General features: G+C 38.2%; 1 protein-coding gene across 6 annotated transcripts in view; it reads right to left on the bottom strand.

Annotated features, from left to right (window-relative positions):
- ERC1 (ELKS/RAB6-interacting/CAST family member 1) overlaps positions 1 to 24,635 on the bottom strand; it is a 289,289-nt gene that overhangs the window by 28,813 nt on the left and 235,841 nt on the right. For all 6 annotated transcript variants that reach the window (XM_065682550.1, XM_065682581.1, XM_065682574.1 and 3 more), the window contains one exon: positions 4,837 to 4,938. In XM_065682550.1, the coding sequence (XP_065538622.1) occupies positions 4,837 to 4,938 (102 nt within the window). The remainder of the gene's footprint in view (positions 1 to 4,836; positions 4,939 to 24,635) is intronic.

The following is a 24,635-nucleotide window of genomic DNA, read 5'->3' as shown; positions in this document are numbered from 1 at the left end:
GGAAGAAAAATGCTCTGCAACAGCATGCATACTTAAAAACGCACGTACAGTATGCATAAATTACATACCAGGATAAATCTCTCAGCACTTGAGAGTTTCAGTTTTGCTCTTCTGTTCTTGTCCTTAGCACTTTTATTCTGCCCTCACTTTTCCCCATGTCCTTTAATTTGATTGTCTTTCACTCTTCCCCTTTCAACATTTTTTGTGATCCTATGGCTACTACACCCATTCAACAAAAGCAGTCCTCCTCATTTATTATGGGCAGAGGTGGCACAAGCAGATTGCTGAACCTACTCACACTTCCTCACAAGGAAACCAGATGAAGTGAGCAGCTTGGGAAGTTCATGTATGGAAGCTTTGCTTCTTTACCTGATATAGCACATACGTGGTACATATTTACAAGAAGATATCTGTGCAACCACACATATCCTTTCGTATGCACTAAATCCCCTAAAGTGCAAATTTGTATTATTTTTGATAAAAGTGAATAATAACTGGTTAAGCCATTGGGCAGACCACTTTGGCATTTGAGAAAGACAAAGGGGCATTCTAATAAGAAAACACATTGGAATATGACTGGATACAAAGGAGGATAGAGCTCCATCTGGGGAATAAAAGGAGTCATATGAAATTCAGACAGCAAGGAAAAGAGCCTAGAATAAAAGGCTAGGAAAGACTGTTTAAGGATGAAAGATGGTATTTACATTGAACTGTAAACTGAAATGCAAGCTACCATTTTCTGAAACTACAGGAAGGGCACATATGTTTAGAAACAGTGCTCTTTTTCAGAGGAGTTATATCTGATAATGCTGTCATGTACGGAACTGGTGTAATTAAATATTAAATTCAGTCAGTTCCAGAATGCTGGAGGCGAAAACCCTTAAACCGCAAAACATAAAGAAAAATTAACATAGTTTGCTACTATAGATATTCTGAAGCTCTCTAGCTCATCTTCAGTACTGACCAGAGGTGACTACATACTCAGACCTACAGCAACTTTAAAAAACAGTTATCACTAGGTCCTACACTATTAGTCCATTTTTTATCATTGAAATACATACATTTAATGTAACACTTGCAGGTTAAAACTCTGTGACTTACAGCTTCTTTGCATTTACAAAGAGAGTAAGGACCTGTTTGTTTGGCTTTTTTTGGAATGTACATAGAATAACCATGGTAAAACATGTACTTTTTTTGGAATAACTGGCTTGGGAGTCATTAATCACCTTTATACTTTCCCTGTTGATGTAAGCAAGACAATCTTGAGGCTGACATGATTCTCGGATGGGATACATGTAATGCAAGGATGCTGACTGCCTCATTTTGACTAGGATATTCTGTAACACATTTTTCTGAGGAAAATGCCTCAAGCACAAAGTGGAGAGAGATGCTGTATTTAATGTGAGCAACCCATTAATTCAGTAACCTAAGAGAAACCATACTCTTAGCACAGTTGTATTCATAAGTGTATCAGCAGATGTGAGAGGAAAAGAGAAAGATCTTTGTATCAGTGTTTTCTATACAACCTCCAAGTTTGCTCTAGAATGAGAATCAGAATTATTCCTACCTTCATAGTGAGCGTCCTCTTCCTTTTCATCATTTACTTACCTGATCTTTCGTGTTTAATTGTTGTGCTTCAGCAGATCTTTACAAGCATTTCTCTCTAAAACTTTTAACATCATACACTAACACACAACCATTGCAAGAGTGGCAATTCAAGAAGAATGTGAAATCAACAGCGAGTGTAAATTAATGAAGCACTTTATCAATTTTTCCACTAAAGATGTTTTCGCAGCTCAAACCCCAAGGCATGAAATTCAAGTTTAATGATGCCACAGTTGGATTAATTTTTTCAGATGGTTGACTTGAAAAGAGGGATTTGATCTATACAGTCAGACAGACATGTAAGTCTGCAGTTAATTGAGCAAGTGCAAAAAGATGAGAGAGCACCTATTCTTTCATGAATGTTTTACACATCTACTATGAAGCAGCAATTTCAGAAATTCAAGGGTCCAAAATTTCCACAGAATTTTTCAGAAGTGCTTTCTTTCAAATAACTGATACAGAAAAAACAAATTCTAGAAAAACTGCAAAGAAACTCATGTGAAACATTTTTCTTTAAAAGCATAAGTGAAAAAAAAGTTCCACACAAATTTTTTAAACAGGGTCATCGCATCTCAATTCCTTAAAATACTTTAAGTACTTCAAATAAATATATTGTGCTTTTAAACTGATAATACAATGCATAAATGAATCCTATGTACTGTAGCATGATAATTGATATTTTACTTTTGTGGCTATATATCAAACCTCCTGGTCAATACAGGATGTCTTTCCTACAGAACAAGCTCAAGGAAAAGGGCTCTGTCTTGTGTACTGCCCTCTCTTCTAGAAATGAGGGTTATTGTGGGGACAATTTGACAGCAGAAAAGAGAAAATTGTGGACGCAGACATAGAGAAACAAAATGTACTTTAAATGACAAATAGCTACCAATTTCTCCCCAATTGTTTTAAAAGAACAAGGGGGATGGAAGGGAGAGGGGAAGGTTAAGAGGATATTCCTCTTTAAGAGGATATTCCTCTTTATCTTCAAATTTACAGAAAAGTTACAGTCCATATCAAGAGTCATCTATTCTGAGCTGATAAGTGTCTGTGACTGGTTAGGTCAGCATGCATGGCAGCAATCTTGGCAGCAGATCTCAACATGCTTAAAACCTTCAGGAGGAACATTATCTTCAGGAGAAACATTATCTTTGAGCAAATTCTTTACTAACCAGATTGAAAAAGCATACACAGATTTGGCTACAGTGCAAACTGCTTTGAAAAAGAATCTGACTGAAAACATTTCCTCCATGAAGCCAATGATAAATGATATGAGAGACATTTCCTGTTCTCTCGTACACATTAAGAGTTTGCTTTGCATAGAAACTCAATTACATGCCCTGGAAAGTTCTCCCCATAACATCATGAAAGAATGACATGATGATGAGAAGAAAATTGCAAACTACACATAAACACATGAGAAACAAGCTCATGCAGAGCCTACACAAGCAAGGGGGAAGGAGCACAACCAGGATTCACAAAGCACACGGGAGTAAGACGCGAGCGTGACTGCTGGAAACTTTTCTATTGGCAAGAAAAGTTGATTCTCACCGTTCTGAACAAAATGGCTGAACTAAGAGCATCTGACTGGTTATGCCCAAATACCCTCCTCCTCATCCTAGGGGTGCAGAGGTGGCAATGAGAGAAAAGCCCCAGAGCAGCATGGGAATGAAATAAAGAGTTGGTTAGTATTTAAAGCACATATGTAAGTACAAATAGTAGTACAAAGTGTTTAATTCCTTATGCAATATTCTGAGTCACCTTGAGGTACAGCTTTCCTTGCTCTCTTGTAGGCTTTGTCAGCTTTTAAAATGCTCCTTTGCAAAGTGCAATCAGACCCTCCTCCCACACCCTCCTTCCTATCTCTTTCCCCAGCTAGCTCATTGCAAGAATTTCCTTAGACGTTTAAATCTCTAAATGTCTTTTCTTCACATTTTATCTTTTAATTTCATTTTCTTTTCATTTTCATTTCATCCAAGCATGCTATGCTGCATGCGTTTGCAGGCATTTACTACACTTACATTCTAGAAACGGCTTAATTTCTCTATAGATTTGCAATGTAAAAACAACAAGTATTCTAACATTTTGTCCAAATTAAGATTAGGAAAGCCATTTAACTTGCAGTATTAACACTTGCATTCTCCTGAAGAAGGTAAGACCAACATTTTTCAAAAGCATTGCAGAAAATTCAAGCCAGTCAATTTACAGTGAAGAAGGGTATTAAAACAAGATGCAAAAGGAAATTGCTTTGAAAATGAGAATTTTTCTGTTCATTTCTTTGTATATATCCCTTATTGTCTTCTGATAAAGACACAAAGAGATTTCTAAAGATCTATTTCTGTAAGGTGAGTACGTAATTGTTTTTTGCCATTTTCCTTTTGTAGGTTACTCATAATTTCTGCATATCACTAAGTTGGTGTTTAAAGGTCTAGAGTGAGATGCCTTGCTTCAGATCTCAACAATTTCTAGATAAGCCAGAGGGCAGAGAAGCGCCAAACATTCCTTCACTTTGTCAAGGCAGTGATTAATGATCACTAATATTTTAATTAAACTGGAATGGATGAGATTACAACATGGGATATGCAATTGGGCTGGCATTTTCTGTGTTACCCAAGGGATAGGTAATCTCTCTGATAGTTATCAAGCACATGGCTGTGCTTTGTAAATGACACAGGAGGCTCCTCAGTGCCTTGGAGATGGTAAATTGATTTTCCTTCAGTTCACGGCCCACTGAGTTTGTGAGGGAGCAGTCTGCGCTCATTTGGCACAGAGGCCAGGATTTCCTCATGGGAAATGAAGGGAACTGCTCATATGCAATCCATAGATCAGAAAGCTGATCCTGGAGCATGATTTCCTGCTACTGAAGACAAGAAACAGTCCTGGACACTCCACACACTCAAGCAGTAAACCTGAGTTACTAAAATCTGAATATTCCAGACAGGACTTCTGTCTTGCACTTTAAGAGAGTAACATTTCTTTCCTCCTTTTCAATGTCTGTCCCCTCATCTCAATCCACTTAATAACAGCTTGGTACTAGAACTGTTTGTTCATATTTCAGGAGTTTTCAGTGCAGTTGACACAACAGTAACATCCATTTCTGGTTTATAACTGCACTCTGGAATGCTGTTTTTGTTCCAAGGTAGTGCAAGCATGTCAGGGAAAATCACACATGACTCAAAATAATCAGCTCCCCTAGTAAAAATTACTTAAAAAACAAAAAGAGACACACATTACCTGGTCAGGGGAGGGTTTGTGGTTGGTTTGGTTGGAATGGGATGAGGATTTGAGGTGGTCATCCTCATAGTTGTCAGCCATCAGCTTCATACGGTTCTGAGTCTATTAAAAATAAAAAGAATAAGATCAGTCTACTTTCTAATGTGATCATAGGGACTAAAGGGAATAGGGCATTTATGCTATCCTGTATAAGCAAAATCCATATATGGAAAAAAATAAACCACATAAACAGTGTCACTAGGTACTGCTGCAGAGAAATCAGTAGGTATTACTGTAAAGGTCTGCTAAAAACTTGGAGACGTATTTCAACCACTTCACTTTGAGGCTAAATAAGTTTTGCAAGTAAGTGGCTCATCTGACTTGCACCTACTAAAAGTTGTAGTGCTCATGTGCATACAAAGAAACGAATTTACTCTTATAGACCTTTGCGATTAAGGTTCAAACACCAATTTGGAGAAAAATTTGGTGAAAACATCAGTTTGATGTCCCTACAGCAGGTAAAAAAAAAGTAAACAAGCTGAAAGTAGGTTATTACTGAAGTAGTCCATCCAGTTTCAATATGCAAATCAGTTTTCAACCAATATACCTAAGAGTAGGAAAATTCTGAGGTTGGTCAGAAAAATGTTAATTATAGAAAAGCCTTCCTGTGAGGAAGTTAAAAAGTTAATACATATGCCTTTGGGAAGAAAAGGTGACAAAACAAAGATCTATAAAATTAAAAACTGCACACAGTCAAGCAAAGAATTGACAAAATATAAAACAAGTTTTCCAGCTTTTCTTCAACTTCTCAGGAAATTTCAAGTTCTGGAGGATGCATGACTTTTAAAAACACAAGATATAAAATAAACTGTGGAAGAATAAACGGAATACTTTACCTTAACATTACCATTCCAGATAAGGAATTGCAATGAACATTAAAACATACTACATGATTGTGTGTGCAAAGGACAGTGTGAGACAAAGCCCTTTTAATACACTACCCTGAAACGAGGTCCCTAAGCACCTACAAACACACGCACACAAACAAGGAAAGAAATCCACCTGGGCAAAATGTCCCACCTTCCCAGCAGGGCTCACCAAGACCACTCAGGAAGCAATGACACTCTAGGAGTAGCCTAGAGAGGACTATGAAATAGCTGGGTTGAGGGTCTTGCAAAGTGAACTGCCAGCCCTGTACTAGATACTTCACTTCCAAGTTATCTGGGTGACACTGTCCTTGGGCACTCACACCTAGAACAGACCCTAAATGGAGTGACAGCATTTCTCCTCCCAGCTCATTAGGTAGACAAAGCCCCATTTTGAGCTTTGTGAAATCCTTGTATTCCAAAAAATTAAAAAAGGCTAGCCAGACCTATCTTAGATATGATACACAGTAAATTATGCACAGCTAGACATATTAAATCATCAGCGATGCACTAAAATTAAATGCTTTAAATGAAAGCTCAAAGCTCACTGTAAAAATGCCAGCTGTTGATTCAATCCCTTCATAACTGCATGGTTTCTCACTGAAAACTAATTTTAATGAGTACCTTGAGGCTAGCGAATGCAGATTCGACTTGACTGTACTCAGATTATTACAGAGAAGGTCCAGGGTTTGAATCTGGATTTGATTTTATTCTTGGATTAATTTAACAAAGCTAACAATGAATTGAGCTTAAGCAATAAGCAATTTAATCATGCAAAATCTTTATATTGTTTGCTCTCTTTGTCAAACAAGTTTTGAATTCCAAGTCTGACTCATCATTCATAAATCACTACTTGAAACATGCTACATTAATACTTAAACAGCCAGTTTATTATAAAGGTGCTTTCTCCATATTTATTATTTTATTATATTTAAGGTTGGCTCTTTAACAATGTCTTCTTTGCAATGAGAGCTACTGATCTTAAATGATTTCATATTTCTTTGGAAATTTTGGGGTTTGATAATAACTCCTTACACAACTTTTAGTGTGTATATGGAAAGAAAAATCTGTCAAAAAGCAGAAGTTCAGCAGAATGTTAGTATAGCACATTAACTTTTCTGAGAGAAAACGTAGCTCTTCTCAGACAGAGGCAGGACATTTTATTATACTGCATGAAAAAAACTATGTTAACACTAATTCAGGAAGAGAAGGATATAAAAATATAAACATTTAAAGTACAGTATCCCTCACAGAAATCTGAAGTGGAATTGAATAGGCTGCATATTTCTGTCACTTCAAGTAGAATAACCTACTATTAATACATGGCAGGAGGTACGACAAGAGGCTGAGAAAACTGGGTTGGTTTAGCCTGAAAAAACAGGAGGCTGCTTTAACTACTTGATAGCAGGAAATAGAGAGGATGAAGCCTCACTCTTCCTGGAGGGGACAGGACATGAGACACTGGATGTAAATTGGAAAAGAATTTCAGAAAAATCAGGAAAATTCTCCTAACAAGGCTGATCAAACACCACAACAGGCTGCCAAGAGGCTGCCATCCCTGCATCACAGACACTGAAAATGTGACTGGACAAGACCTTGAGCAAACTGGTAGTTCGTGATGCTCTCTCAGCAGCAGGATGGATGTGATCTAAAGTATGCTGCAATTCTTATTGTTTGGGCTTTTCATCTTCAGCTAATTTTACAGCAATCAAGGCTGGAGTTTTCAAAGGAAGAGGAAGCCAAGTTCCAAATTTCCTCTTAGTTGCTAAATATGATTTAGCTGCTTAGCTCCGTTACAGCCCTTTGAACATTTTAACCCAAAACAATTTCTGCAGCATCCTGATGATGACAATCATACAGATTAGTTCACCTAGAAGGACATTTTCTATGTTCCCCCTTTAATATAATCTGACCTTCCATGGCTTCTGCTGTTACCTTAAGAGTGCATGCTTGTGATATATACGTCTTGGCAAGAAAACACCAAAATCAGTATTGTGATTTCACTACAGGAGGTAATTTACACATATACCATTGTAATTAGGCAAAAATCAAGAGATTCTTTTCCAATATTAAAATTCCAACAAGCAGTGTTGTAAATAAAATATGCAATACAGCATTATAATATTTTTCTAATTCTCTTTGCGTCAAACACAGAAATGAAAAGCTTTTTCTTAGGACTGGAATACTGACTGACAAACTTCTAATTGGTAATTTTGAAAATAACTTGTAAATACATTAACTCGGTTTCTCTCCTACTGCTCCCCTCCTTCCAGGAAAAAAGTATGTTGAAAAGCATGGAAATTTCTAGAGCCTATGGCTGTTGCAATGATTTAAAAACAAATCGTTTACTGTGGGGAACCACTCCAACATCCTGCAGTCCTGAACTGCTTTGTCATGGTGCTATTATACAATCCTCTCCCACCTTATGAGGTTATGGCTCAGATCCTAGGGCAAACATTTCTACATCACTGTAAAATTATGAACAACAAAGTGGTTTAACCACTGTGTCCTGTGAGAAAATAAATGAGCAGTGCAGACAAAACGGTTGTGTCAGGAGTGCTTTTGTCTAAAACCTCCAGAGCTCGCAAGCAGAACTAGTGATGATAAGAACCGGATGTCGGACCCAAATTTTGCTTAAAAAATACCAGGCGCTATTACAGGTACCGTCTTCATGCATGTGCAGATAAAATGCTTGAATGAAAAAAACAGGACAAGACTCTGCAACTCAGTAGGTTTTTTGATTTTTTTTTTGTCCAGAAGGTTTCTTTCTTTTAACAGAACAGATTTCATAACCTTATTCCTTGCCCTCCAATCACACCCTGCCCCCAAACCCCTGTATCATGTCACAGCCCTTAACAACACTCCTTAGTCTCCTACTAATCATGTACAAAAGAACAAAGAAACCCCTTAAACTAGTGTCAAACCTCAGAATTACTGGAGAGCCATTGCACACTCTCAAGCTCCTAACTGAAAGCCAGAAATGACTGTGGAGAACTTGCCACAAGACAAGATGTCTGCAGACCAGAGTCTGTGAACCACAGGTCTGAAACGTAACATTTGCAATGGTACTGTATCTAAAACACCCCAGCTTCCTCTGGTTATATATTAGATTACACTCTAGTACTATGAGATCTTGCCTACTTTCCCTTTCTCCCCTTCCAAACTTCTACAATTGTCCTTTTGCCTCTCTGATACACTTAATACCCTTCTTGCTTCTCATCGTTATGGAATCCCAGAAGAAAATATGAGACAAGCTTATATTAATCATACATGTGAACGGTCAGCATCACCACTTCTTTTCAATGTGCTCTTTCTCCTTTTGTTGCCCTGTGGTCCTGCAGGGATCTCACCAGACTCTTTCTGGTTATTGTACAGTTTACTTCTGCCTGTATTCTATAACCACTAAATGTTTGGGTAAACAAGGAAATTACCATGGAGTAGACTATTCCTAATGCAACTAACACCTGAAAATTTTCATTCCAAGCAGCACATGTATGATATTTTAGCTGCCAAAACTGTATCCATGGTGAATTTTGTTTAAGAATCACCAAGTTCCTCTTCCATGGATGTACTGCTTCAAAGCACACCCTCACCTGCAGGTTGCTAAGAGCAGGTTATTTCATGTTCACTGCAGGCTACACTGGTAGCTTACTTGTGCACCTCCATCCTAAAGACCAAATTAATTGATTGTATCACAGTTAAATTATTACATGAGAAAAAACAGAACTGATCCACGAAGCATAGGGGAAAGTCAGAGACATATTCTGGAATACAGCTGATAAAACCTAGAGGAGTCCTTCCCAGGTCTGACAAACTCTTTATAGTGGAATTCCACATATAAATTTGAAACCCACAAATTTTACTACAGACATTGTTTATAATATATTTTAAAGAATGTTTTTATTTGAAAGCTTGCCCTAAATTGTATGTTATAATGAGAATACATACCTTTCTTAAGCATTTCTGCAGGATAGCTAGTGTTCTGGTAACCATTACCCTGGCAAGTTTCTGAAACCAAATTTTATTCATAAGAATCACACATTTCTGTATCTCTAGACAAGTCCTCTAATAAATAGCAGATATGATCCTATAAGCTGTGCATTTTCTCTATTAGTCTGCTTCATACTATCATTGCAGTAACTTATTCAGAGTTTCCATCACATCTGTCTTTCTACCATGCAACAAAGCAGAAACCATGATACCAATGCCTACTTTCTCATTTTTTGTAACATATTTGAGTAGGATATTTCTGGCTTTGTTAATCAGTCTAAACAAGATTTATTAATCCATTAATGTAGAGTTTAGTAAGCCCCACTTTAAGTAAACATTAATATCATGACCGTACTTGTGACAAATGGATATGTGGTTGAGACAGTGTGTCAATGAGTTAAAGGAGTCATCCGATTCCAATCCGAATTGAATGTTTCACTGGAAGCACACACATGCAAATGCAACAGTTTAGAAACCTTTTCACCACTAATAACATAAAAATATAAGGGAGAGACCTAGGAGATTTTTTTTTCCCCTAAGTCATGTGCCAAATCCAGTATCTCTGAAAATTATGTTCTTGCATACTCCTTTTCCATTTGCTGAAGATGCACATACTCCCTGTAAATATCCAACAGCTCTGTGCTGGAATCTGGCTGTGAGAAACACAGACAGAATAATCCCTCCTTACCTGTTACTAGAATGTGAAACCCTGCATCACTGCTCTATCTATACCTACCTCGAAAGTACTTGAATGCACACCTGCGTTGAGTGTATACTTCCCTTGAACGAAGGGTCTCTGAAAGGTTGTTTTGAGATTTTATCCAATGCCTCTTTCCCATTTATGATATTTAATGATCTGGGATATATTTTTCAAATTTGTAAAGAGATGGTACATGCTGAGTTGTCAGTTTTGTTTGTAAGGTTTAAAAGACACATCATTAGTTAGGTCTGGCTTTCCTTTCAGCTACATTTAAGATTAGCAAGTAGGATTCTTTGGTTAACAGTAAGCAAATACAAGGCTCAGCTGCATGCAAATAAAAACCATTCCTGTTACTACAGTTCTGTGCAACCTGGAGCCTGTGTTTGTGTGAGCCCACCAAAAAAACCCATGTGCACTGTGCAGCTGCAGGGGTTTGTCAAAGGCTGAAGGACTTAACACAGATTCCACCTGAGATACCGGCTCCCAGAGCGACGGTTGGCAATGTTACAACAATATTACATTCTAAAGTTAAAGACTTTATCAGTCCAGTTAATTTCTGTGTGTAATGATTCAACTTTTGTGCTCATCTCCCCACATATGGTAATTATGGAGAAACTTCATTCTGGAGAATTCATATTCAAAAAACCTTTGAACTAAAGGAGGCAGCTCATCTAGATACAGAGTTCTCTCCAAGGCTTGACATATGTAGATATATGTGGATGGACTTAAAAAACAGACTTTGAACTGAAATTTTCCCTGTACAGGAATGTATCAGTTAGAATTTTATTAGTTCCTTACGAGATGAACAAATAACTAACTATGTGTTTGCTTGATGACAAAATCTATTGAAATCTGTTGCTCTGATTCCTGTCTAAACAAAACCAGTCACACAAAAGACAGTCCAAATCAGATCTCGTGTTTGGGACTCCTTGTTGTATCATACCACATGAACACCACATTTCTTTAGCTCTCCTGTACTCTCTTTAGAGATACCTCAAGCTGTATTTAAAGACTGACCCATCAGTGGTAATAAAAATGTCTTTCCCAATTATTTGTTTCACAAGAGCTGGAGTCTGCCCAGTCCCAGGTTCAAAAAGAAACTAAAATAAATAAATAATAATTACCGCCCCCCCCCCCACCTTCTCTCATGCTCAATTGCACAGGAGCAAACCAAGTATGGTAGTTCTCTGGCATCTTTCCTGTGCATGTAAAGGTCTTCTGCAGAAATATCATTAAGGTGTGTTTTCCTGTATCTCAAAGATGTCTGAGAAAGCGCTGGAGTCTAAGAATGTTACCCACCATATTGTAATCCTAGTTTATACTGTCTGGGTGGCCTATGCATCAAAAAAAAACCCCATTTCAGGCAGGATCAAAAGGACAGGACAAATGGTATTCTGTGACAACATCCTCAAAGAATCCTGGATCTCTCACACTACACAAACCCAAAGAAATTACTGACTGAAATTGATCTGAAGACAGCAATGGCAAGCAAAATGAGCTAGTGTTTTAATCCTTAAGACGAAAAAAGAGAACTACCTATATTCACACTCCTGTAGTGAGCATACAAATCCTCTATACTCTAGGTTTAAAGTAAGCAGGTAAGTATTTATGTGTTACAAGCCTGCCCTATGGTGCAGTCTGTTAGGGCAAGCCTGATCTTGATTCCCTGCTATGGCAGAGAAGGGCCTCACTGCAGAATTCCCTGCCAGAGAATGTAAGATCAGTACCCTTTAGTAATGCATGCCCTGACAGCAGAAAAGACTCATCTATTTAAATTATCTTAACAGCAACTGGGTTTTGCTTAATCATGCTGCTACATCTACTCTCTATCTATTGTGCCGTCTCCATTACTTCTTTAATCAGTTAAGAACTGGATTCTTTTGCAGACAGGATGGCTACTCTCGGAAAGCATATGAGTCCACTTTATGACCCATTTTATGCTGGCTAATGAAGTCTGTGCACTTTGGATTTATATTCTACATCTTCTAAGCATGGTCTTCAACCCTAGAATAATCGCTTTCTCCAGCCTGCCTCCCCCATGGTGTCTCCAGGCAAAAGTCAGCTGGGACCAGTGTGAAAGTATGCGTGTTCTGAATGGCCAGCCATATGTGTATGCTTCAGCCAAACAAAATACATCACGGCACAATTCTTTTTGCCTTTCCCTGTGTGGGAGCACTACTTCGGGCTTTTTTCACCTCTACCCAGCTGTGGATGTTAATTAAGTTCCTGTAAGTTACACAGTCTTTGAGACTTCTTTCCTCTGTCAAATTTGGTTGAAAGCAGTCAATAAATTGAAAAGTTACTTGGTGGGAGCAGATGGATTGCACTGTGATTTAAACTCTTCTTTGGAGGACATTAGGATAAAAGCTAGTCCAAATCTGCATGTTTTGTTCAAGTTGTAAGAGTTTGGATATAGTCTCTCAATATATCCTCGCGTTAAATGTTGCATAGAAGTGGAGTTGTCTGATACCATACTCCGTGCCTTTCTTTAAGACTCTGGGAGGCCAAATTGCTACAAATTCTCAAGTGAACAGCAGGGAGCCTCTCATGTTTAGTTCATGTGTCTGCTGAAGGTTTAATATATACAATTTATTCAGTCTCTTTAACCCACTTTGATACATGCCACCAAGGACAACTCACTTGAACAAAAAAGTAAAATACTAATTTTATAATAACACGAAAGGAAATACCAGTCTTTGTCATGGTCCTTATTACTCAAACTGTTGAGAACTCCTGAGTAAACTTCTCCCCTTGCTCATTTTTCCCCTCTCAAAGTGTGTTTGTGGGTCCAAGCTAAAAAATTCATCTTTTATCAATTGAGAGAAAATCAAAGACAAAAAAGCCGCCAGAAAACCAAGCTGAAATGTGCTTTGCAGCATAAACACTCCCTAAAAACTTTGATAGGTTGGTGATACATGTGTTTTACAAAGCAAAATGTAAAAGAAATCTCAGATTACGCTAAGGTTGGAAATGCATTCTAACATTGTAACGATCCTGTGATTACCTTAAACTTGTGCAATTTAAGCAAAAGAATTAAGCACCAGACATAAGGTTAGTCTTACAAAATCTATAAAGATCTGATGGCAAATCCTTGCATTGTATCCCATAGAACAAGCAACTATTTCTATCAAAAATAGAAGCTTTGTTTGACATAGTTGATGGGACTCCTCTTCTGTTATTACTGTTTATTTGAAAGTTCTCCTTCCTTTTTCACTTCAGCTTCATTCCACAAGCTGCTCATCTTACTCTCATCTACTTTGCTCTGTCCCTCTTCCTTTTGTTATTCTATTTGATTCCCCTTTCCAAAATAAATCCACTTGCATATGCTCAGCTTCACAAAGCTGCCTGTATAACACAACTGCCTTAGTCACTTTGCTTTTGTCTCTTAGTCTTTCTTCTAGTCTGAAATCAGAAAGCTTCTCAGTCCACCGATACCTACAAAAAGTGATTAGCAAAATCTCATCTAGGAATTCATATACAAGATTCATCCTACTTTAAAATCTTAAAAGATAGTCATAACCCCTTACTTCAACAAAATAAGTTTGTAGGCCCCCTGCTTGCGTGTATCTACATACACCTTTCATAGCTGATGTAATTTGGAAGTTTTCAAATCTTTGTCTATTGTAACTGGTTTTTTACAATAAATACAGTAAAAACATTCCTTTATCTAGGTATTTTTAGTTTTGGAAGGTATATATAGTGTTTTTACCACAGCTCTTTTAGCCTTATATATTTTTATTGTTATATGACTCACCGCTTCAATCGCATTTGCCTGCAGCTTCAAAGACTTGTTAATAGTAACCTCCCTCTATACATGCTGTTCTTGGCAAAAAAAAGTAGTTACGTACAGATACAAATTCCTAGATGCTAAAGTGATGTGAACTGCTCAGTATCATCTCAACACAGACTGTCTGTAACTGCCCAGAACCCAGCTCTGGGTGTATACATGAATGTGTCTGTGTCTACATGATATAAACAGTGTTGATAGCAACTTTAAAAAAACACAAAGCCCACAAGGAAACCTCAAGACTATTTATGCTTGTTCTGAAACTAATTTCAAAAGCTGTTGCGTATAAAAGAAAAAGAATATTATTTTTATGCTTTGCTTTCATCTTTGAATCTAGACAAAATCCTCCATGGTAACTGCTGGAGGGAAGAGTTGAAAGGGCATTTCCTTTGACAACCAACAGAGCTTTGCTACCCCAAACTAAATTAAAGCTAAGAATTTTCTCTGTATGGGCAATTATTAGGGTTGACATCCACATAGAAGAGCTCTGCCTCATAAGATCCATACAAACACACAGACATTACATTCCTGTCTGTCCACACCATCTGTGCGTGTGGTCTGCAGACACAAGATTCCTGTCCATCCACACTGTCCCTGTGTTTGGTCCACAGAGGCAGGATTCCTGCCTGAGCACACAGCAGCACATGTGCAGTACAGAGTTGGACAGATGATTCCTGTCTATTTGGCCTGCTCTTGCATGCAATACACAAGCAAGGAGGATCATAATAAACCAACACTTTTTTTTTCATTTCTTTCTTTTTTTTTTTCTTCAAGCAGAGGTTGATTTTTCCTATTAGGTCTGCATCACAGCTTAGATAACAGTACTAGCTGGAAAAACTGAAGAAACATCCAGGTTTTCTACTGTATTTGTGCCAGAATTTTTCTTACCAAGCAAAGCAATTCTCTTCCTTTCTACAAAATTCATGGCACACAATGCGTAGAAATATGCCAGCTTGTTCAGATGAATTTCGCTAAGGAGTCTGCATTTCAGACAGTATTCCTGTCACTGCTTACTCTATTCCTAATCAGCTGTCTTTCTGTGATTTACATTATATTATGCCATTACATATGAGTAGAGGCACAGCCAATGGACACCATAAAGCACCCTGTAAAGCTTAGAAAATTCTGTCTCTGGTACAGAATCATCAAAAGGTCTGTGGAACAAGATGAAAAAACAGCCAGTCATACCTCCAGTATTCTTTTCTTAACAATCCTTTTACTGCAAAGTCATTAAACTTAGATAGGTGATGCCACATATTAGAGAGCCCTGACAAAGCAGAGGAAGAAGTAGAGACGAAGAGAAGGACAGGAGCAACCTCCACTGATTTATTTGCCACTAGAAGACCTAGGAGGAAACAAGGAAGCCTTCATATTTTTAAGCCCTCTTTGAAACACAAAATAGATTGCTGGCTGGCTGACAATGGAAAAGTCCTAACTAGTTTTGGTTATCAGGAAACGGGGAAAGAGAGATCAAGAAATCTTGTCATCATCATCTGATAGTGATGAAAAGGATAGAGATGGACCATAAGGAACTTGTCTCAGTTTCTACTTCCCAACCTGTGGATCTTCCCCACCAGATCTGTGAATCTTTTTCCAGTCCAGAAGAACATACTGATATCTCTCTCTGAGACTCGGGAGAGACTCAAAAGGTGCACAAAATGAAGATCTCTGTGTATAAATAATTGTACTTCTCTTAAAAAAACCAAACCAAACCAAACCAAAACCAGAAAAAACCCTAGAATGGGAAGGAACAGTACTTATTACTTCCACAGAGCAAATAAACCCATGCAGCCTTCCAAGTTTTAAACAACTTTTGTATGTGTGTGTTCTGAAGGATCACTATATTGCTTTTATTATTTTTTCATCACCATTAATGTCAGCAGTTGGCAGAAGTTTGGGTTGCTAGCTGTAATAAAGGAGGCAAAGCCAAGGTTATATCTATGAGTGTTTTGGAGATGGAGGGCACATTGGCCTGGTATCAAAAATTACGGTTACGTTTCAGGTTAATGTGAAAAAATTGGAAAGAGTAATTTCTTCAACTGTGAAAAGGATTCTGTGTGGTACTACAGTAAAATGGAATGTTTAAAAAACCCAAGTTTCTCCCTCCCAAATAGAAATCCACTGTTAAAACAAGAGATACTAACGTAGTTCAGATCCTGAGAAGAACTTGGCTGGAGTCAGCTGTGAGACTGCCATTTATTTTTTGTTTACTCAACCACAGGAAATATTTGCATTCACACTAAGACAGTCAGGAATCGGTGGTAAACACAAAGAAAGAGAACAAATGACTGAGTTCTGTGACTGTAAAGTTGTGCTCAAAGAGAACAAAACCCCTAATAAAATGGCTACCCCTTAACCAGGGCTGTATTCAACATAAAAGGCCATTTCTTCCCCAGGCACCATTACTGTGGTCAGAGCTTAATATATATTTGTGGGCTAAAGCTTTATGGAAGTTGAGAGACTAACATTCACCTAAACTACTGATGACCTAAAATTGATCTAACATGTTATTGCAAAGGTAAATTTACTCATATTTGAATCTGAGACTGCTTGACCAGCAAACTGATCTTATAGCCACATGATAAATGTTTCATTATGTCATGCAAAATCTGACAACAATCTTTCGATAACTGACTTTGAGACTTATTTTGTCTTTATGCACAATCTTGGACTAATCCTCAAAAGCACTTCTCGATACTGAAAAGAGTCAAACCTTTGGTACCACATTTAAGGCAAAGAAAGGCAAACTGAAACTCTGTTCAATACAGGTCCACTCAGAGGCAGCAGAACACAACTGCCCTAAAGATGATCTGCCAAAATCACTACCTCGTATTTAACAGCATCCTCTGCAGACCCCATTCATGTGAAGGTCTGGAAGCAGGATCTCCATTAGTATCAACTTTCTCATCTTGTGTCTTTCAGAGTTGGATCAGACTCCTCACAGCTTCCCAAGTTAGTAGCCAGCACAAAAACTTCCATTCCGTCTCTATACACATTCACAAATGTCAAGTGGCAAATACATTACCTTTAGAGAAAAACTGCACCTTTTCTTTGGTCCTGACTATTTTTTCACCTTAGAGAAGGAGTGTAGAAAACAGCATGTTCTTATTAAGAAGTAACAAAACATGAATAGTAATTTTTTTAAGGCTTGGATTCTTTAGAATTTAACAGAACTGAGGGGAATCTGCAGCCACCAGCACACGTCCATTTGCAGAAGCTATCATGAGTAACTGATGCCTCATTTCATAAATCTATGACTCCTTTTGGTAAACTTGATATACTATTCTATGAAATTCCATAGCTTGGTATGTAAACTCATGAAGGGTTAGTGTTAAGAAACTAGTCCTAACTGATAGCATGTATCTTAAGATTTCCAACCGCAACAAGAAACCTTTTCTTTTCCCCTGCATTACCTATTTGCTACCCTGAGATATGGTGTACTGGATTAGGCTCAATCAGATTGTTTCAAAAAGGGAAATTATTTCAGAACTCTAAGGAGCTTAATACAGTGGACGAGAAAAAAACCATCTGTAGACTAAGAGGCATTTCAGTGCCTAAACTCAAAAATACCTGAGACCACTGTTCATCAACAGCTCACTATTTACGGAAGCTGAAGTTCATTCTGTACAGTTAAGATTTAATGTTTCCATTCTCAATTTGCAAAATGGTGGGGATTAAAATTCTCTATTGCACACTATTTTTTCTTCTCAAGCAAAAAACCCCACTGATTTATTATGTTACTCTCAAAACAACACAGAAAGAATTCCAAACATGCAATATATTCTATCTTATAGATCATTAATTTTCATTACATATTTCTAGGTGCACAATTCTTTCCATCATTCCTTCTTCAAGTAAAGAACATATCACTGGCATACGAAGTCATACAACTGTTAATCTGTAATCTACTTGGAACTTCCTATATATTTAGTTTATGAAAGCAATCAGTCAGCTCGTATCTCTGACTTCACCTTCTCCTTACATGTTTTTGGAATACACCTTGCTTGCACCATCTATCACCTCAGCAGTCACAGATTTTACACAAAGTAAACCCAATACTAACACTGGTAAAATGCCTTTCAGCTTTCTGCTACTACCTTTCTACCGACTACCAATACACGAACTGCTTTCTGTATAAAATAGTTGTTAAGAGTCACAGATTTGGTAGGCTTTTCATTCAAAGAAAAGCAACCACAAATAAAGCTGTTCAGTGTGTGGTATGTTTCCTGGGGAATAACACCAATAAACGTAGGAACACATAAGCATAATGTATCAAGTTAGTACATTTGAATGGAGATGAAGGAATAGGACACTTGTATCTTCTAGACAATTGTCAGTGCCAGGTAGGACAGCCCAAATGAGCAGGAATAATTTGGTATAGAAAAAGCTGCAATCAGTGAATGAAATATCACTAAGGATGGTTACATACCCATGTTGGAAAATCACAGTATTTTTACTGAGTTCAAAAAAGTAATTAAAAATCTTGTATCTGAAATTTTGGTGTGAAATTCCTGTTTCTTCACAAAAAATTCATTCATAGGTTTATCTCATCAAGATTATTTAAACGCTTAAGTGGAATCCCGTCTGTCACCAAAACTTCAGAGTTCCTTAAACAGTGTGTCTAAGTGACAAGATCTAAATGTATTATAAGCTCACTGTATTTTCCGGTCAGCCTTCAAACATCATCAATTCAAATACCAAAAGAGTGATGCCAAACCAAAGCAGCCACAAGAACCAATTGTCGAAAAGTCTCAAATACTTTACCACTGAGGCACATCCTGCCACTGGACAACAAACAGCGAGCAGTCATGTACAGGTCCTTCCCAACTACCCAGCAAATGGTAGAAGCTAAGCAAAAGAAGATGCACCTATAATTTTATTCCTTGCATGAACAACTGTTTGCACTCTTGAGCTCTTCTACATGGCTCCTTTTGAGCTTTTGCTCCTATCTCACAAACTCATCAGCGTACACAAAGACTGTCAGAAACCGAGGGTAAGTGTTCTCAATGTAAACTCTGGAGCACAGAAATCCCCAAGAAATAAATACTTAAATGCTTTGTTGGATGTATGTATTAAAAATACCTGTCCTAATATACTCTATTTAACTGAAAAACAGTGCCTATCAGATCAGTGGCCTGCACCATGGCAGTGACAGAAAACCAAGGCACAGCACAACTGCAGCATGAAGCGACAGTGACTGTATTTACATTGCGCTAAGGTTCATAAATACTGTTCACAAAGGGATTATTACTTTTTAGGCCCCAAATTAGATTTCTTAGTGTAGTCTTCTGGAGAAACCCAAGCTCACTCAATGTTCTAAACTCTTCAAGACCACTAACAAGGCTGGTCCTCCCAGTGTAGGCTTAACAATTTTAATCGATATCAAAACCCAGCAGATTGGTTGTTACGTAAAGAAATGGGATACAGGGTCTCTTGACTGCTAACCTAGACTTGTCCAGAAATCATAATTTTGTAGTCAGGGACAATGTTACCTGAATAACTTAGCACAGGAGTTCACAATCCTTGAATGAGAGATACTATAAATACAGCAGGAGATGCTATCAGCAACTATCCAATTAAATTTACCTTCCTTTGTGCCAAGTTTTAGTGAATCAAAAAGCTGTAAAACTGTAATATGAAAATCCTAATATAATCAACAAATGGAGGAATATTTCTAATTGAATAAATCAGGCTTTTGAAAACTAAGATAAAACTTGAGAAATACTATTCCATAGAATATTTTGTTAAATGCTACAGGTGTCTAGAAAGACAGGGTAGCAAACACGGTATTGTCATCTGAGTTCCAAATTACTTCTATAAATCTTAAGGCTCAATCGCTCAGTGAGGCAAGGAACCTTCCCCTTCAAGCAAACGTACATAGCTGCCATTGCAGTGCCCTAAAAACTACTGGCTGAGACATGAGTGAAAGCACAAACAGAAAGCAGACGTGGCTGTTAATACCAGGGTCAACAGGCAATTCCCTTCTCTGGCACGATGAGGTCAGGGACAGCAAGGAGTTCACTTGAACATACATTATTATTTAGTAGTACAAGAGGCAGAGGCTAAAGGTAAAAGGAGGGGGGAAAGGGGAATGAGAGTATAAGTAATACCACAGGAAGATGAAATGCTGCCCCAGGAAAGACTGCTGACGCTGCACTGAATGCTGTTACTGTGGTAATAGATGATTGAAAATGATGGGAAAAAAGTCTGGAGCGCATGGCAGGGAGTAGGTGCTTTCTTTTAACCTGCAAGGGCTTCTTGTGCTGTGCTTCAGGAAGTGGTGTTCAAGGGCATGACAAAGCCTTGCTTTCTGTGCATGCTTGGCTGCTGTCAGGGTGCTGGGGTCTGCTCCTGGCAGAGATCCCCCTGTGACAGAAACAATTACTGAGGAGCAAATCCTGGCAAAACAAACAGCGCTGTGCTGTGATTGATAATCTGGGTGGATTGCAGGCCTTTGACAAAAGCCATCAGGCTTAAGTTTGACAGCTGGCAATGCTTGATGAGAGCCAATTAGTGGATATATATTCACTTCAGCCAGAAGTTTCTTCTATTTCTAGTCCAGTAGCTTCCTGAATAGGAAGTGTACAGTTATTTCCCCCACTTTTGCCTGCTTACATGTATGCCAGCTATACTGTTATTGCGGCTAAGAATATGCTATAAAAGCTATGTATTTTGGCACCATTGTATATTAAAGCCAGTAGATTCAAATTTTGTAAAGCTGCATTTGACCCTACACATAATGGTGGTACAAGAATCCAAAAAAAGATAATTTACACTGACTCAATGTCCACTTAGTGTGTAAATGAGGCTGTGACAGCACTAGTTAGATAACAAGTCCACTACAAGTGACAATAGTTATCAAAATGCTTCACTATTCCTTGAAAATATCCTTGGCAAAGCGCATTAATCTGTCTGCTGCTGTTTCAAATAGGCAGACCTGGCATTCAGAGAATAACACAATTCTGTACCACTCCCTACATGCAGGAACCTCTGATATGTAAGTCCCTTTCAAACTCATCTGTTTGTTCTTAGCTTTCTTATCAAATAGCTTTTCTTCTGCCACTTCTGCATCTATTTCCACTCTTGCTAATGAAAGTATGTGGGTGAAGAGACCAATAAAAAAAGATGGATCCAAGTACTGTGAAACTCATCACTTGTTTCAAGCATTAACTTTTATTTAATTTTCTGAGCTATACAGAAGCCAACACCATTACACATGAACAACTTTAACATGTCTTCCTAGACTTCCTAAATCCCCTTCTGACAGTGGTTTGAGAGGTACCTCCAAGCACTAAGCTTCAATGGGCACCATCACACTGCTAGGACCTCTCAGGTGCTCTCACAGAACAATGGTAGTTTTGTCACAGAAACAGCACAACATTCAGCAATCAGCTGCAGCGATTGTATCCATATCACCTGAAGAAGAACATAATTTTCTAACAGGGTAATCACTTCCATCAGATACAGTTTCAAATCAGGGCAGCTAAGGCAAAGCAAAGACTAACCGCATACCCTGCAGAATCTGTATTATTTCATCAGGCAGGGTGGTAATAAAACCTGCCAGAAGTGTGGTCATGCTGATACTGCTTGACAGCAGTAAGAGGAAAACGCCTGCCTGTCAGTCTCCTTTGACCTGTTCTACATTCTCCTGTTACAAAGAGAAAATGACTCCAACCAGTGGAACTTCACTTTGGAAAAGTTCACAGCAGAGAAGTGTCAGGTGTCAGTGTGTGGGGTTTCCAGGGAAACAACTAACAGTGGAAAAATAGCATTTTCTGGGGGGGAGAAGCTATTATGGAATGTAAAATTCTTTCCTCTTCCTCATGATCCCATGAACTACATTTACTTGAGAAACAAGTCTTTGCTGTACCTTGGCCTCATGAGGAAAGCCAACCAAAATCTTTGCAGGGAAGAAGCACAAAAAAGCACAGAACAAACAGCTTTGGGACTTGCATGGCTAGATGAAATATATATTAAATACTGCATAAAAGCTAACTATTAAGACTACTAGTCATTGCCAAATAATTCTTCTCATTTATGAGAATGGTAAATAACGGCCCCTCAAATTCATGCTCCCCCACAAAGGAAGGTATGATCATGATGAGGATATAAAAGTAGAAAGGAATGACAGGTGTTAAAGACTCCTCCGAATGGTAAGCAAGCTGACTACGTAAGCCATACTCTCAATAGCATGAGGTTTCTTATCTCCCTTCACTAAAATAGAAAGGAGGTCTTTTCACTAAGGTAAGTGAACAGCAAGAGTGTATATGGCAACAAAAGGAAAGGTGAGGGACCATGTGAAATAGAAGTACTAAGGGAGAAAAAGTAGACATTAGTGTTGTACTTTAGAATGAAAAGGAAACTGAAGACAAAGGTTGATCTTTTACTCAGTTAAAAGTGAAAGCCATCAAAAAATCAAGTCAAAAAGCTCAATGTGCTCATGCACCTTCTGTGCCAGTCTTTGCTAAAACTGTACTCAGGTGCTAACAAAATTAATGTCAATTCTCACAGAATATCCTTTCAGGTCAGAAAAGGAAAAGAACAACTGAGATGGTAGTGAAAAAAAAAAATCATGTCTTCAAATTCTCCAGCTTTGACTATACTATACAATACTAGGAAGAGTTTACCTACTATAATGAAAGCTATTAATGGTTGTTTATGGAAACCTGTGGGAACTGGTGAGGTTTTGCAAGACTCCATTAAGGTTTCTCACATTCTCTCATGACATGAACAACTTCAGCTAAGGAAAGGCCTCATTTTCAGCTTTGTCCAGTTTTGTGCTCAGAGAAAGAAAAAAGACAAATCAAATAAACTCTAAGAAAAAACATCTGGAATGATCAGGTATCTTGAAAACAAGACACTTGAAAACTGGAAGGACTGAGACTGCCCAGTTTAGAGAATAACACAGAGGAGATACCCCAGTGTAAACCAAAACATCTGCTAGAAAGTGCAGAGAAATAGTTTTTTTCCCCCCACATCCGTAACAGATAGATAGAAAAAGCTATAATGACCTTATATTGCACTGAGGTTGACATTATAATGATAAAGACAAATGAGCCATAGAAAAGACTTCCCAAGACTGAAGGTCTCCCTCATTAATAGTCTTTAAGAACTGATTACAGGTATAACTGAATAAATCAAGCGGGTTACATGGAACTCTGTCTTGAACCCAGTACTATTCAGTAGTTTTCATTAACAATGTGAGGAAAACAGATAACAAAATATCTGATGAAAATAGAAGAAAATACGTGTTTATGAAATATGTGGAGAAAGCTTAAGCTGGGTGGTTTAGTGAGTGTGTTAAAGTATAGGATAAGAGCTCAATACGCTCTTGAAAGACTGAGGAACTGATCTGAAAACTACTTTAATTCTGGAAAAACACAGCATAATAAGAATATTACTCTTATTATTAATTACAGTATTAATCTAACCCGGAGTAACATTACTTAAAATGAAAATCTTAAGATCCCATAATCAATAACACTGAATCAAGCTAGTTCCTCATAACTTTTGCTACAGTGTATTATAAAAGAATTGGGAATAATTATGAAACATTATATAATAATACAAGTGCATACAGCGATTTACAAACAATTCGATATCATAATACCTCCAGCTCAAAGAAAACACACTGATATGGTTCCGAGGCTCCTGAAAATTTCAGCACTATTACTTCATGTTTATGGCATAGTAGTGCCTAGAGATGTTGGTCAAGCAATGCTCCCACTGTGCTAGACACTGTAGAAAAACACTGAAAATGACAAGCTTTGCTCCAAACGTCTCCTCCTAGAAAACCCCAAGTGTTTAAGACTCAAAGCCCACAGACAGGAAACCTCAGCCCATTCAGATATGCCTTCCCTTCACAACTCAAAGCAGAAGAGTAGTGCTTTGCCCTATTACAGTAAGTATACCCTGATCGTTAAAACTTAGCTTGACAAAGCAAGGAATAAATGGCAAACAGGCCACTTTGAGCAGTGGATGTTCTGCCAGTGAGCAGGCCAAAGCTCCTTGGGTCTCTGTCAATTCCAGTGACACACATCATGGGGGCTTCTCTATGGTGTATAATCCAAGCACACTGGCTGGCGCTTGCCACTCTACATCTGGTCTGTATTAGACAACCTTTAGCTTCGCTCTTTTGCATCAGCCCTGGCCCCCTCCGGTGCAGCAGCCTCCCAACCACTGCTTCTCCATGAACTACTCATGGAGACAAAGTACTCTGGGAGGAAGTAAATTGGGACCACATTAGTTGGTGACCTTCGCCCTGCAATTGGACTGCCTTTCCGATGATAGAGGAAATCCCTCATACAAACTGACAACCAATATGAAACAGGCAGCTCCATTTACTGGAAAGCCTGGTCAATGCTGAGTGCCTCATTAGGAAATGGTCTCTATATTGAGGCACATTCCTGCAATTCTG

This window comes from Lathamus discolor, chromosome 1 (assembly GCF_037157495.1).
Source record: "Lathamus discolor isolate bLatDis1 chromosome 1, bLatDis1.hap1, whole genome shotgun sequence".
NCBI classification, from domain to species: domain Eukaryota; kingdom Metazoa; phylum Chordata; class Aves; order Psittaciformes; family Psittacidae; genus Lathamus; species Lathamus discolor.
Note: the sequence above shows the minus strand (reverse complement) of the source record. Positions and strands in the feature narration are given on the sequence as shown.